This window comes from Rhinolophus sinicus, linkage group LG03 (genome assembly GCF_036562045.2).
Source record: "Rhinolophus sinicus isolate RSC01 linkage group LG03, ASM3656204v1, whole genome shotgun sequence".
NCBI lineage: Eukaryota > Metazoa > Chordata > Mammalia > Chiroptera > Rhinolophidae > Rhinolophus > Rhinolophus sinicus.
The window spans coordinates 51023760-51039950 of record NC_133753.1 but is presented as its reverse complement, the minus strand read 5'-3'; the positions used below and the strand labels follow the sequence as shown (position 1 = coordinate 51039950).

At 37.2% G+C, this 16191-nt stretch overlaps 1 protein-coding gene across 21 annotated transcripts in view; it reads right to left on the bottom strand.

The window, feature by feature from the left end:
- Positions 1-13426: 13426 nt before the first annotated feature.
- Positions 13427-16191, bottom strand: part of LOC109447661 (disintegrin and metalloproteinase domain-containing protein 10) — a 240849-nt gene continuing 238084 nt past the window's right edge. For all 21 annotated transcript variants that reach the window (XM_074327662.1, XM_074327659.1, XM_074327660.1 and 18 more), the window contains one exon: positions 13427-15685. In XM_074327662.1, coding sequence (XP_074183763.1) covers positions 15591-15685 — 95 coding nt within the window. In that variant the 3' untranslated portion in view covers positions 13427-15590. The remainder of the gene's footprint in view (positions 15686-16191) is intronic.

The following is a 16191-nucleotide window of genomic DNA, read 5'->3' as shown; positions in this document are numbered from 1 at the left end:
TTTTAAATATTGTATTAAACTATTATTTATCAAAATAACTGAGTTTTTGGAGCCCCCTTAAATTGTGCACCCAAGGCGAGTGCTTCAGTCATGGCACCCTACAGCCTGGCAATTGATTTACCGTCTGTCTCCCCCACTGGACTTGAAGCTCTGTGAAGTCAGGGAGAGTTCCTAGTGTTCACAGCTTTATCCTAAGCACCCAGCCTACTGCAGCACAGAGTGGACATATGGTAACTACGTGTTGTATTGACAAGTGACAGGCATCTTTTTACAAGTAGGTCTTGTTTTTCCAATTAAATGATGAACTCCAACTGCTGTATCTGTTCAAGAGAGACTTCACTGCTTCCTCACTCCGCTCAAAAGCAAAGCCAAGTTGGGGTAAGGGCTGCCTTCCCCTCCCCCCAGGACATCATCTCTTCCCGCCCACTCGCCTCCGCTTGTCCTGGCTCCAAGGCTGTCTCAGTCCGTTCATTGAAACACCCGTGTTCCTTGACTCAAGTTTTACTTTCCAAATACGTCTACCACAAAAAGGATTTTCTATTAGGATCAGAGATACCTTCATGCCAAATAAGTGAGAGTTGGGAATGACCATCAGGATCATCTAGAACAGGGCACCTCAAACTACTGGGCGAAGGGACCTTGTCAAACGCCACTTTGACTCAGTGGGTCTGCCGTGGGGCCCGAGATCCTGCATGTCTAGCAAGCTCCCAGATGATGCCATTGCTGACGCCTCTGCCACTGGTCCCAGGCCCCACTGAGGAGCAAGAATGTAGACCAGTGTTTCTCACCCTGCCGGACGATGCACATCACCTGGGCACTAATGAAAATACAGTTTCCAGAGATTCTAGTTCAGTGGGTCAAGGACAGATGCCAGAGATTTTTACTTTTCACAAGTACCCTGGGTAATTCTTCTCATCAGAAAATTTGGGACAACACTGACCTAATCCAAAACGTTCCTCTCAGGGGACATCAAACCTGTGGCTGAACACCTCCAGTAAAGGGAGCCCTTGCAGAGAGGAAATCTGCCTGGCGGTAACTTCTGCTCCTGTGTTTTTTCCCTGGAGACCATAGAGACCAAATTAACACCTCAAATATGGGAAGGTATCTGGATGAGACTGTGAAACTCTGGAGGGCAGAAGCGGTAACGTGTTCTTGGGTTTTGTTTGTGTAGTTGTTTTAAATTTCTCATTAAGATGTTTTACAAAAGCATAAAAACAACATGTGAAACAATGCAAAGATGTGCAAAGAGAAAGCTAATCATCTCTTTGTATCCACCCCCCACCCACCCCAGTAACTTAGGGTAGAGAATAGCCACAACCTGTTACCTTATTCCTTCAAACATCCACAAGCATTTATACACACTCAGAGCTTTTTGTTTTCACCAAAGTAGAACCATAGTATATAGATTACTCGGCAACTTGCTTTTACTTTTTATTTTTCAGTTAATGATGTATTATTAGTATCCCTGTAAGTCAGGAGAGATGGATCTTTATTCTAATTTCTATATAAGTAGAAATACACATGCTGGAGGGGTTAGTGCAATCTTTTCCCTACTCTTCTTGCTTGGGCAAGTGTCCTGTCCCCTGAGCCACATTAACGAGTAGAGGCATAATGAAATTTTTTCTAGGGTCATAGACCGTAACATATGTACCCATTCTCATTCTCATATAGAGGGCAGTTGTTGCTGTTTTACAAAAACGTAATTATATTATACATCCTTTTCAGCAAATTGATTTACTTACTCAACAGTACCTCCTGAAATCTTTCCAGGTCAAGTGGTTTAGCTCATTATTTTTCATGACTGCATAATATTCTACGTTTGAGCTGTGTCTTAACTTATTCAATTAGCCTCATACTGATGTGCCTTCACTTTGCTTCGTTTTTTGCCCCTTTGAAAAATGCTGCATGTAACATCCTTATATCCTATATATGCCCAATAATTGGAAATATTTCTAGTAGTGGAATTGCTAGAAATATATATATTTGACCTAGCAATATGGCAACATCTTAAATATATATAATATATATACACAATATATATAACATATATAATATATATTATAAATATATATATAAATACATATATATATGATGTTGCCATATTGCTTTCCTAAAACACATAGGTCTACCAATGTTAATTATGCATATGCGCCTTGTGTTGTTTCATAGTATATCAACCTTAAATTCCTCGTCGGCTACTAATTCTGCGATGCCTATTTTCATTATATTTGCTTGATATCTTTGTCAATACCTTTATGATCAACTTTTATTTATACTTTATTTCCATAAAATTTTTTTATGTTCCTTCTAGATAGTGTGTAGCTGGTTTACTTGTATTTTTAGCTCAATCTAAATGTCTCCTTTAATGGGAAAATCTAGTCCATTCACACTGAGCATGATTGGACTCCTCCTACTGTCTTATTTGTTGGCTTATTTCACTTATTTCCTCTTTTTACTTGTATTTATTTTTGCAGGTTGACCAAATTGCCATTATTTTCCCTTTCCATCTTGTTATTGTGACTTCTCTGGTAGATTTCCACTCCATTTCCAGGTACTTTCCATTTTCTGTTGCTCATAATCAGATAAAATTTTATTTACCATTATATGAAAGCCAGATATATACTTCTTCCACCAGAATACTCATCCATTGCTGCCACTACTTTAGAAAACTTTAGAATACTTTCACTTCCCCCACCAGTTCCACAGCCAGTGCCCAGATGAATCCTTTGGAATGCTTCCCTCCTTTCAATGCACCTCTGATGCCCAGTTTTGCTGATTTGCTTATTATTTTTAGTGTCAGACAGTTTTTAGAGTTGTTAAGGCAGATGGTGATGTGATCAATTCAGGAAAAAAATAGACTTTTACAGAGTGGAGGACCCAGCAACACACCACAGTCAGAGGGACGAGCTTCTCTGGGCTTTGAGTATCCAGGGGCTGATACTACACCCCGAATAGGGCGATGATCCCATTCTAAGATTTTCATATTCTTCTGTTTCATATTTGTTTGATTTTATATTCTTCCCTACTGTTTTGGAGACTGAATTTATTTGCTAAGTAATAGCAACTGGGAACATATTCTTGGGTTATTTTGGTCAAAAGGACTGAGTGAACTGAAGGTACAGGAGGTTTGCCTCGGTCAATTTCCATACCATCCTCTTCTCTCAGTGGTTGGGTTTTCCACACTGTACCTTCCAGTGCTGTAGATAAACAGTCCAGTGCTAGGATGATTCTCATTTAAGAGTAATTTGTTCTTCTCTGTGAAAACTTGTTTTTCTCTATTCTTGTAGCTCAGAGATACAATATACTTAAGTCTTTTTATCATCAATTCTTACTTGAATTCTGTGACATGCAAGGCTCTCTTCACTCAGAAACTTTTCTTGTATTATCAGTTGCCTCTTCTGTCACCTTCCCCACCTCCTTCTCCATTTCTATCCATTTTCTGATTTGTCTCTATTTTTGCTCCGTGCTTTGAGGGGTATCTTTCTCTTACCTTCCAGGACACTAATTCACACATCAACAGTGACACTCATCTCTTGAAATTTTTACATCAAAGTTTTTTTTTGGTCCCAGAAAATCAGTGTGTGTGTGTGTGTGTGTGGTGCATTTAAATCTCCTTTTTTGCTGTTTTGGTGTGTGTGTTTTTTTGTTCAAGTTATCTATGCCAGCAGTTATTTCTGTACTGAGGATTCTGCTTGTAATTCTTCTCTCTGGCTGCTGGGCTACATTATGAATCTTCCTTTCCTTTGTTTCCTCACTGGGGATCTTTTCCAGCCACTGGGGTATCTTAAGGGGCAGCATTCCCAAAGCAGTAGAAGCAACAGGAACAACCTCCCCTGGCCCAAGCCCAGCAGCAGAGAGATTGCCAGTCGTCTGGTGAAGCACTAGGACAAAGCCCTTCCCAGTCTCCTCACCTCTCCAGCTCAAAGGTGATGGGAACTCAATCCATCTGTTCAGCTCCTCCGGAACGAGGGCTACCAGGTAACACTCACAAAGACCTTCCCCCGGCCACCTCTTTAGGGCTCCTTGTTACAGGCCTCAGGCACAAAGGCTGGCATGCCCCAGCGCTGTCAGGAGTCTGCAAAGGCTGAAGCCCCACCCACATCCAGGCCTCGTCTGCCTTCTGGAGGTCCCAGCAGCTGCTTTGCTCAGGAGAGGCAGATGGGTTCAATTCCAAGTAGAAAAGAGGCAGGATGTGTTCAAGCTGCTATCTTACCAGAAGCCCTTGTCCCACATGTCTCAGAACTTATTTTTGCATTCCAAAGTGCTCAATAAATACGACTGAATAAATGCCACCAATCTGACCTCAAATCTTCACCACCCTTACCTCAAATCTTCCTAATTATGATGCTTTGGGAAGCTAACTCAAACTGTTAAATAAAAAATAATAAAATAATTAAAAAAATTGTTTTTAATCTCACAAAGCCTTTTAATCTCACAAAAAGGAAGTCCCAAGGTAGGGTGGGCTTCAGGGATGGCTGACCCAGCAGCTCAGTAATGCCACTCAGATGAAGTGTCTCTGCTCTGCCGTCCATGATGTCGGCTTCAGCCTCGGGCTGAGAGCAGGTTGGCTGCTGTGATTTCAGGCAGCACACTTAGACACGACAGCATCCAGAGAAAGACAGGTAGAAACCTCTTCGTATCTTATTGGCCAGATCGAGTTACATGCCCACTCCTAAACTGGGCAAGGGTAATGGGAAAACCGGACATCAATCATCCCTAACTACATGCTTGTCTGAGAAGACACTTTATCATTAGACACCTGCTCAAAAGCTCAATGTTCTCAGTTCAGTGAGTAGTCTTTCACATGAAAACAAGAATGGTTGGCATCTGCGTGCTCACCATATGCAAACATTCTCATTTAATCCTCATCACGTCCTGAGGTGACTAATATTATCATCCTTGATTCACAGATGAGGTACCTAGAGCTTAACTTTTACAAGGTCACGTAGTTAATGAACCATCACTTCCCTCCTTCTAGATTCTATGTATCTATGAATGCAGCCTAGCATGTCAGCCAGCAACAGAAAACATCCTTTACTTATGAGTTCCCTTGGAGCCCATGTGAGAGCTCTAATGAGGTCTCTACTCTTAAGACGCTGTCACATTACAGAGCCTGGTAACGCTCCCAGTGCAAACCGTCCATGGCGGACTGCTAGCTGTGCTCTCCCTGAAGCTGCTGGGACTGTGCATTTGGCTTTGCCTTGGCGTTACACCTTTATTTTATTATGTAACAGGCTGAAGAATCGTCTTATAAAACAATCGTCAAATCATGTTACAGAACAACAGACATTATAAACACTCCACATTATAAACACTCTTCGCTTGCACTTTCATTTTGCATATTCCCTTAGAAAATAACGAAAATCTAGGAAGTCAAACAAGTATTTTATACTCCAGTTTACACATGAAACCCTTTGCAGGGGGCTCTGCAGTGTGCATGTGTGGGCACGTGTATGTGCGTGTGTGTTCTCATTATAAAAACAATACATGCTGTGAACATAGAACTTATCAGAGGATAGGAACCTGAAGTTCTACTCCCCCACTCTCCTTCTCCCACCCCGAAGATAATCACTGTTAACTATGTGGTGTATTTCTACAGAATCTTTTAGCAATGCATTTATTTTTATTTTTTATTATGGAAATATTTAAATATACATAAAAGTAGAAACAGTAGAATGAAGCCCAATGTTCCCATCATCCAACTTCAACAATCAACCTTGACAGTGCATTGTAAATATTTGACATCGCAATGTATTTAGTGATTCTTAAAATTTATTATAAAAAGAATCCAAGTTCATAAAAAGTTCAAGCAGTACAGAAAGATAAAAAGTAAAAATACACTTCCTCTCCCAAGAGCCTTAATTCCAATGCTCAGAAATAAGTTTTTAATGTATCAATCTAGACATTTTTTATGTTTTTACAAACTTAAAAAAATTTCACACACATGAAATCAGACCATACATATTTATTAATATTTGCATTTCCATTTACTATTTCTTCAAACTGCTTTAGAATACCTAGAGGTGGCCTGCATTCTTCAACAACTAGTGTTAAATCAGGAATATGGGGAGGGTGATAGCTAGTGGATTTGGAAGATATGTAAACTGCCTCTAAAGCCAGAGATTCACAAAGTGGGTTGTGTACACATCAAGGTGTGTGCAAAACCACCCACTGGAATGAAGGAAGAAATACAACTTCATTAATTTTGTCATCCCTTAAAATTTTTGCATATTTTAAAACACACATAGTAGTAATAGTGCAATCATACATTTGCATAATTCATAAATAAATATTCCCATATTAGAAGTGTGACTTGAAGACCTTTAAGTATGTGGTACAAGATTAACAAAGTGAGACCACTGTCCCAAGCAGCTGTTTTCATGAGTACCACAGAAGCAGAGCTGCTCGCAAGAGTGAAGGAGAAAGTTAAGGACCTATCCTCTGAATCTCTACCACCCATTGTCTGTCAGCACTGTGCTGTAACAGACATGAAACTCTAAGCCCAGCAAGAATTCCGCAAGGAGAACCTGTCCCTGAGTGGAGACCCCACAAAGGTACCCACCATCTAAGCAGCAATTCCCAAAATGTTTCTGCAGAACGCAGACTCTCTAGGGGAAGAACGAACAGAAGAGTTACCTAGTTTGGGAGCACTGCATACTGTAAGACCCTTTTAGAGATCACAATTAGTGTGACTATAGTAGAGGGTCTAAGAAGGAACTCATTAAAATAAATTTAGTACATGAAAATAAAAGCACAAACCTGTTTGATTTTAACTCAGCATTTCCATTTGACTCTGGAATCCATGTACACTCCTAACTTTTTTTCTGAATATTTAAGACCCTCGGAACCAGAATTTTGTAGAAAAACTTTATAGAGAAATGTTGATCAGTAGGTTTACTGCAGTAAAATACCATCTAAAAAATGTTTAACTTTCACTTTTCATTATGAAATAGTCAAAAAATACCACAATTTAGCTAAAGAAAACACTTGTCTACACACACAATACAGCGAAGGCCTCCACATTTAAACCTAATTTGAGCCTTCTGAATCCACTTCTTCTTGTGCCAAGAGTTATAACCTTGTTACTTACTCTAGAGTAAAGCTGTGCTCCAAAGCTAAGCTGTGCTTTTCCCATTTGTGCAAAACGTGGTAGGTATGTTTTATATTCTATAAATATAACTGCATATTCGATTTTGAAAGACAATTTCTCTCTGGGGGTGAGGGGAGGAGTTGTGTTACCAGAGGATTTATAGTCAGAGACATTAAAAATTAGAAGTATGGGTGTTAGTAATGTGTTATAATGAGACTAACTTTTGTGCTTATCTTGTGAAATTAGCTTCATTGCTTATTTACAAAACAAATACCCTTTATTAAAATACAAATGTTTACTGAACACTTACTATAACCAAGTTCAAGGAAAACAGGGATTACTAAAGCGCAGTCCTGTAGAGAACCAAGAGGGCACAGACAATCCAGAGAGAGGGAAACGCATACCCTCCGGCCGGAAAACAGGACAGTGCGGAAACAGTCAAGGCACTGCCCTGCAATTACACCATTTCCAAAAGACTGTGACAGTGAGTTTGGACTGGAGTGAGAATTTGGTTAGAGCACACTCTTACCGGAACTCTAAACCTCAGCTCAAGCCTATCTCATCTTGGAAGTCTGGGCTCACATGTGCATCTCCTCTGAGAGTCTAGGCACCCTGTGTTTGTCTATTTTACAGCACAGATCCCTCTGCATTTTAACTGTTGGGCTCTGTCCACAAACTACGAGCTCCCTGAGAGCATGGATTGCAGTCCCTGGGGGCCGTGGGGACAAAATGCAGTTGATAAGTGAATGGAAGTTGAGGAGGCTAGTGAGTATAGGTGATTCTTTCAAGAGCTTGTCTTAGATGAGGCACGATTACATTACAATGTGGTGTGTGCTGTGACAGAAAGACATACAGAGCGCTAGAGAGCAGCAGCGCAGAGGGACGCCTCGCTCAGCACTAGGAGGTTGAATGTCCTGATCCTGAGTAGATGGTCGTCGTGACACAGAGGTGAAAGTCGGAAAGGCCAAGGGCCTATCACAGCTCCCACACTGCTGGGACGACATCCTTAAGAACAACAAAGTGTAGCACCTGGCAAAGTAGAAGCCTGCTCCTCAGTAAATGAGCACAATGCTAAGCAAAAAGGAAAAATCATTAAAAAAAAATACACAAAGGAATCTGAATGGCTAGGTTTACATATAATAAGTCAAGAGCAAATAAAACCATGAAACATTATTAAAAACAACGATTTGACCTATTTAACCTCTTTTCAGCCTTCAGATTTGGGCTCAGTTTATCACTTTCCTGGGGAAGCATTTCATGACCTTCCTGACTTGGTCCCACCTCCTCCCTCCGCCCCATTTCTGCGTGGGTCACCAAGGGCCTTCCCAGCACTGCACTGGCCATGGTTGGAATTGCACGTGTGTTCATTCACATAATTATTTGATTAGTATCTGTGTCACCTACCAGACAGTGTTCAGTTCACTACTGTATTCCTATAATGGAGCAGAGGACCTGGCACAAACAAGTGGAAATTAAGAAATACCTCTCCAATGAATAACTGAGGCAACCAGTGCACGCAAATAAGCATACACATACCATAGGAGCCGAAGAATTCCAAACATCCTATGATAAAATTTCAAGGGAGAGGGAGAAGGGGGAAGAATGCTTAACAGGACAATTCACTTAATCAGAGGTGTCACCAACAGGAACTTACGAAAAGTGAAAACTAACTAAAACTAACTACAATCATAAAACTAAATAATGAAAAATTAATCACAACATATTGACACCTTAATTTATAAAAACTGGCCTTTTATGTTTATAATACAAAGGTTAACTCCCATGCCCGAAAGGCAAAAGAAAAAAGTATACATTTAAAATTAAGAATAAAATTGCTTCATTTGTTCAATATTACCAAATAGCCTTCACTTTCCCAAAATGGTTTCTAAAACTCATGCAACGGAAGCACTTTTTATATAAGACAACCTGCATTGTATCAAATTATTCTAATTATTTTTACACTGAGAACAAACAATTACAGGATATCTTTCCACTTCTAGGGATCATTATCATTTAAACAAGAAAGAATAGAATCTAGTTTACTATACAGAGCTACTTAACATTTATTCTAATAAGGGACACACAGGTTAAATGTGGATAACCTGATCATTCTCTGACATGTTTTAACAGAAAATATACATTTTCCTTAAATAGCTAGCAAGCCCCACAAAAACTAGTGAGCAATGAGGAATCCAATGGTGCTTGCTAAGACTGTTGAATGACTGAAAGCTTCAAGCATTCACCCTAGCAGTTGAAATCAATTAATCATTCATTTTAACTGGAGCAGAATATAATTATGTTAGCTTGACTGCTTCAAGTTTAATTCCACTAAAAAAATCATTATTAAAAATCATTATGAATATAGGCCATTATAATGAATTATTGCTAAAATAGCAACAGTAATGAATGAGTTTCTATATGAATTTGATTCACATTTTTAAAAAACCTTTACAGAAAATTTCTAATATAAACACAGGGAGAGAAAATAGTACAATGAATCCCCAAGTACCCATCACCCAGCTTTAACAATTATTAACTCATTGGTCAATCTTGTTTCAACTGTATTCTCACACATTACCCAACACCAACTCCTTAATAATTTTTCAGCAAATCTTAAATACCGTATCATTGCATTCTTAAGTATTTCAATTTGCATCTCTAAAAGGGCTCCTTTTAAAAATGTAAATACCAAAAATAATTGTAAAAATCCTTAAAACCATCAAATACTTAGTTTTTCTGTTTCCCCAATAGTCTCATTTTTTGTTGTTTGCTCAAATCAGGATCCAAATAAGTCCATAAATTGTATTCATAGATATATCTCTGAAGTCTCTTTGAACCCAGCTCGTTTTTCCTTGCAATTCAGTTGTTGAAGAAACAGGGTAATTTGTCCAATAGTTTTCCAGTCTGGATTTTGCTGATTGAATCTCGCATGCTATCATTTAACATGTTTGTTTCCTGCATTTCTAGTAAAAAGGTGGTTAGATCCAGAGGCTTGATCAGGATCAGATTTGACTTTCGGCAGGACTGCTTCATAAGTGGTATGTGTATTTCCATTAGGAGGCACAAAATGTTTGCCTGCTATCTCTTTGTGAGGGTAGCAGTCACTGGTGACCACTGTCTACATCTATTAATCACTGGAGGGTAAAATGGTGCTAGTTTTCATTCCTCTTGATCAGCTGGAATATTTAAGAGCATATTTCAAAGGTAACTGTGATTTTGCAAACGATCTTATTAACTCATGGAGTACAACATAATGAGCTTCAATCTCTTGCGGATATTATCCTTACTGATGCTAAAATTATCTCAGCTTTGGCCAGTGGGAAACTGGAAAGGTGCCTCCTCCTGAATCTTCTTTGACAGACCTCCAAAAGCTTCCTTGTTTTCTGGTATGACAGTGTTTTCTAGGCTCTTGTACATTTCTTTTCCTAGACCTGGAATTAGCCATTTATCCAACAAAGTCTGGTTTCTTTGCAGAAAATGGTATTTAGAGACCACAGTCAAGGCACTATGTCTGACTTTCATTTGAATTATGCCCAAAGCTAATAAAGTCAATTAAGCAGTCTTCTACCATTGTTTCTAATAAATTCATGTGGCTGCATGCATATGAACTTTTAAGCATGGGCTCTCAAACTTATCAATATAATACGCTAATGATGGAAGTATTTTTATATATTAATGGAAGGAATAAACTTGACACCATCTATTGGGAAGACAATTTTTATCAATGACTTTTAAAAAACCTTTAACCCAACAATTCCACTTTTAGAAATTTCTTTTATTATTAGGCTTAGGATTTTCCTTGTAGGATTATTTAAAATAATGAACAATCTGAAAACCTAAATGTCCAAACAACCAGGGAATTGGTTAATTTTTAAAATGTACAATGCATCCATAGAATGAAATATTTAGTCATTAAAATGATGTAGATATATCAATGTCTTGTTAAATAAGAAAGGTGGGTTACAGAAGTGTGTGCATTATGCCTTTAACCATATGCTATGAAAAAGTCTTGAGGACTATGTTTCAAAATCTTAACAGTGCAAACTGGGCTGTTCTCGTGTTTCCTCTGCTGGCTTATGACCATGTTTCCCTGAAAATAAGACCGGGTCTTATAGTAATTTTTGGTCCATTAGGTCTTATTTTCAGGGGATATCTTACTTTTTTCATGTACAACACTCTACATTTATTCAATTACAGCCATGTCATCTTCTGGAACAGCGTCATAATGTACTAAATGTGTCCGTCTGGCTGAGATCTTAACTGGGGATTATTTTTGGGGAAACACGGGATTTGGCTTCCCTGGGTCTGCCTGCTAAGTCGGATACTATACTACTCTTCTGCTTTCGTTTCCAGTATTTTGTTCTTGTTATCTCCTCTTCAATATTCCTTGTCCTTCTTGGATTATGCTCTTTTTCTTTCCCTAATCACTGTGATTTTAGGAAAGCCGAGGGTAATAAATATTTTGCTCAACTCTTCTTTTTTACCTATCATTTCATTGCTTTTTATAGGACAGAATAAGGTACTCTGAAGAGATTACCAATTATAAAATATATAAATTTCTACTGAAAATAGTGCATACATGTATAATCCAAGACACAAAAACAACATAGCAATATAGAACACAAGGGCTCACTTGTATCCTAATAATATAAAGGTTGGATACAGAAACAATAAGGCAAAACTAAACTAGTAATAAACGGAAAAAGAGATTGAAATGGAAGTTGTTTTTAATCAATGACAAAAGCAGAAATGCTGAAACTGAAGCTGAGCTTGTAGGGCAAACTGATCATCTGTTCAGTTACGCAGAAGTCAAAAATGCTTTTCAGGAAACTAATTTCTTACAACTTCAGTGACTTCTCTAAAGATGAACTGTCCCTGGCAATTGCTTTACAACTATACTCAACTCGCTCTCTAGTTACGGCAGACTTTGACCCTTTAAATCTAGATAATGAATATTTCCTCTTATCCTCTGAAGATGGGCTATCCAGTTTTGTAATGCATTTACTACTCTGACCCTTTTATACTTTTGATTAGAAATAATTAACAAGAAATTAAATGCTGCCTCAAGCACAAGAACCCACAATTGCACAGCTGCCACGGACACTAATCTCATCTTTGGAGAAAAATAATCATTACGTCTTAAAATGTACACACCATAGGAAGAGATATAAGAATTTAAGAGTAGTTTGCTCAATTTGGAGAAATCTTCTGTTTTCACTGGTCCTCGAATATGAACAAAAATGAAGTACCCAAAGCACAAAGTGGTGAAGACACCTCAGAAAACAAGACTGTCAGATAAAGTCTTTCCCTTAAAGAAGTCCTTCCCCAAAGAGTATGATATTGCCCGACACTATGGGGATTACTAAGCCCAGAAGCTGTAATAATTTATTTTACTGTTGATTTTGTTTCTGCGGTGTTGCCTGAATTTAGAAAACTGAAAAAAACTCTAAACAAAATTTAAGTATTCAAATGTAAGTAAGAATAACAAATCTGTAATCATCTGAATTAATCAATATTGATGGTTTCATGAACAAAATTAAATATACACTTTTAAGTTTCTAAATTAAAGCAAAAAGTATATGGCATGTTTACTCATTTAACAAATACTACTTATTTATAACTGGCCTTGAGTTTTAAAAAAAGAATTTGGGACTGATTATTCTGTGCAGGGCGTCATATTGAGCTTATAATTCTTTTTCTAGATAAGACTGAAATGTAAATTCTCTCCTTATTTGCTACAAATTTGACAAAGCAGGAAAATGAGGCTCAAAATTTTTAAATATACTTATCATTAAACTACACTTTTTAAAATAAATGTGGTACTTAGCATTCAAAACTTTGCACATACATATACAAAAGGTCCTCGAATATTGTTTTGTTCAATGTCATTTCACTATCACATTGCTGAGAGGCTGTAGGATGTTAACTTTTGTTATATCCATCTGTAGTAAAACTGGTTTCTGTAGGCATCATTTCGTTTCAAGTCACAGAACCTATGGACCATGGTAAGTGAGAACTTAATATAAATAAGACGAAATTTCCAAAATGTCTCAGCTCTTCCACCAAGAAGAACACTTTTAAACACATTGAACAGTGATTGGAAATAATATAAAGCAGTTGAGATTAGTTAAGTGTTTTTAAAATGTTCAGATAGAGAGATATCTAATCATAAAGTTTTACATGGACTCTTAACCAAGAATAAAGATATCTGTACTTGTATGGGAAAAGACAATTCTCTTTCTGCTTAACAATCTCTTTGATTTAGTAAGGAAAAGTTGTCTTGTGGGAAGCTTCTTTTGGTAGTTCTCAGAGTGCAAAAAGTATGGAAGCTTCAAGTTGATTTCATCATGTCTATTTATTAATGCATTTCAAGTTTCAAAAAACCTTACATCTTTGCACAATACTTTATTTTTTGCAATTTTTAGTAAAAATTTCCAAAGTGAACAAAAAGATACTGTATAAAACACAGTGGACATTAAACTGACAGTAGTATTAGATCTCATTTGTCTTGATCCTTTTGTTTTACCACATCTTGATTTGCTGTGGAGAGTTCAGTGCACATCTCTTTTCAGAAAACATTTAACTTAGACTCAAAATAAAATAGGGCAGTGTATACCTGCCAAACCCTACCACAGGATAACATTACAAGCAAAAAAATGTACAAGTTCCAAAGTCTACCACACTCAAGAAGTTACTAAGAACTCTTGCAGAATAAAAGTCACCGTTTTAGAAATGCAAACCCACTTCCAACCTTTGCACAGTCCAAAAACAAAGGCATTTAAATGATTTAAAAGCAATTACATACATATCTACCTACTTGTTTGTTTAGAATTATTTATAGTCTATCTGGGGTTTCATGTACAAAATTTGTCTCTAAATCATGTACAAAAAGCTGTATTTTGAAAAAAGTCACCACATACTGTACAAGTTTACAAGGAAGAGATCCCATTATTTTCTCTAGCATTTTTGGCCTTGCTGGCTTGCGTCACATTATGAGAATGATTGTGTAAACCTTATACTCTTAAGAAAAAAAAGAAAAAAAAAGAAACCAAAACACAGATTTTTTTTCAACTTTCCCTAAATCTGCCTCCTACGTGAGGCCAGGAAAATCATAGCTGTTTATGTCTAATTTAAGTGATGCAGTTGGAAAACAGAAGCAATAAATATATCACAAGCTTAAAATATTCTTGTAATGCCCCCTTCCATTCCTGCATAGCAATAAGTCTGTTAATACATTAAATGCTTTTGCTTTCTTTCTTTAAAAAGCCATTTACATCTGTTTAAAAAATAAATTTGGAATGGGACATTGTGCTGTTTCACCTCCACTGCTGTTAAAATATTTAGGAAAAAAAATGTCAGAAGGCCTATCTAAATTTTAACTACTAGTTGAGCAAATCACTCTTCTTTAGTGGTTACCAATGATCAGTGATGATGTGCAGAAAAAACTGTTCAAATATTTTGATAAAGACACAGCTTTTCTTTTCCACATCAGACAAAAACCAAAAACATAATTAGCATCCTTTAGATATATGGAAAACACAAATAAGAGGTTACAAATAAAAAGAATCATTTCATTGACATAATTTCTAACAAAGCATGAATAAATTTCACCTACCAATTCAAAAATGGAACTGAATTAGAAAGTCTAAAATTAGTAAGCAGAAATCAGACACTGACATAAAGAACTAATTCTGAAGTAGTACGCTGCATCTGTCCAGTTTGCACACACTTCACTGTGTTCTTCAGCGCAGTCACTCATGTGCTCTTAGCAGCCATTTGATAAAGACAAAATGAATCAGAACCAACTCCATCATAAGAAAAAGGTAAATTGATTCTCATTTCAAAACTGCCTGTGTAAAGCATTACAGAATCCTGGACCACTGAATACCACCATTCTCTGTTATCCTGAGTATGTCAATTAAACAGTAATTTTTCATTAAGAGCGGAAAAATTTTATAATACAAAGAAACATCCATATTGCAATTTGTTTACAATTGCACACAGAAGTACAGTGTACGTAAGAAATACATGTCTGCATATAACAAGGTATGTACATTGGCAAGTGATGTCTCCAATGTTGAGGTGGTCGAGCCTCCTAGCCTTGATTGGCAGTTAAAAAAAAATATATATATATATATTTCAATTTGTGATAAAAGTTTATTGAGAGCCAAGTTTGCCTGCAAGTGAAGAAAATGCAGCAACAAAGAACAGGGAACACGGGGCACATAATAATATTCTAAGACTTTGTGCCATTAGGTTAAAAATACCTGTTCGTAAGAAAATTGGGTTCCTTTTTCACCCCCCACCCCCCACCCCCAAATTGGAATTTTCAGGCTTTAAAATTAAGTAATTCCACCTGGTCTGAGGACTTGATCTCTTGCCATTTTTTTTCTTCAACTGTTATTTGTGAGGGTTGAGTTTGGGGATGATTTAATAGGTATCTCTTTGGAGTGAAGTTTCCCATTGTAGGCACTAGGAAGAACCAAGGCAAAAGCTGCAGTTAACGTCTCATGTGTCCCATCTGATAACTCTCCCGGGGCCGCTGACGCTGGGGTTGATGAATGGTCTGTGGAGGTCTCCTCCTCTTTAAAGTGCCTATGAGGTACAAACAAAAGTAAAACAGATTTACTGTAAACTTTTTAATCTTTGAAAAAAAGTTGCCATATCAATAAGAAAGGTTCCAGATTGGTACTATCCCATAGAAATGTAATATGAGCCATATATTTAATTTAAAATTTCAGTAGCCATAATGAAAAAAGCTTTTTAAAAAGGTAAAATAATTTTAATATTTTTTTATTTCATTTAATCCAATATAGCCAAAATATTACCATTTCAAGATGTAACAGATGTAACGAATTGTTAATGAAATACTTCATTCTTGTTTGTATACATATCAGTCTCCAAAATCTGATATGCATTTTTTAAATTCATTTACTTACTTTATTAATTTCAGGTGTACAAAACAATGTAATAGTTAGACATTTACACCCCTCACAAAGTGATACCCCCCCAATCTACTACCCCTGACATCGTTTGTAGCTGTTACAATACTATTGACTCTATTCCCTATGCTGTACTGAATGTCAACTATAATTAAATAC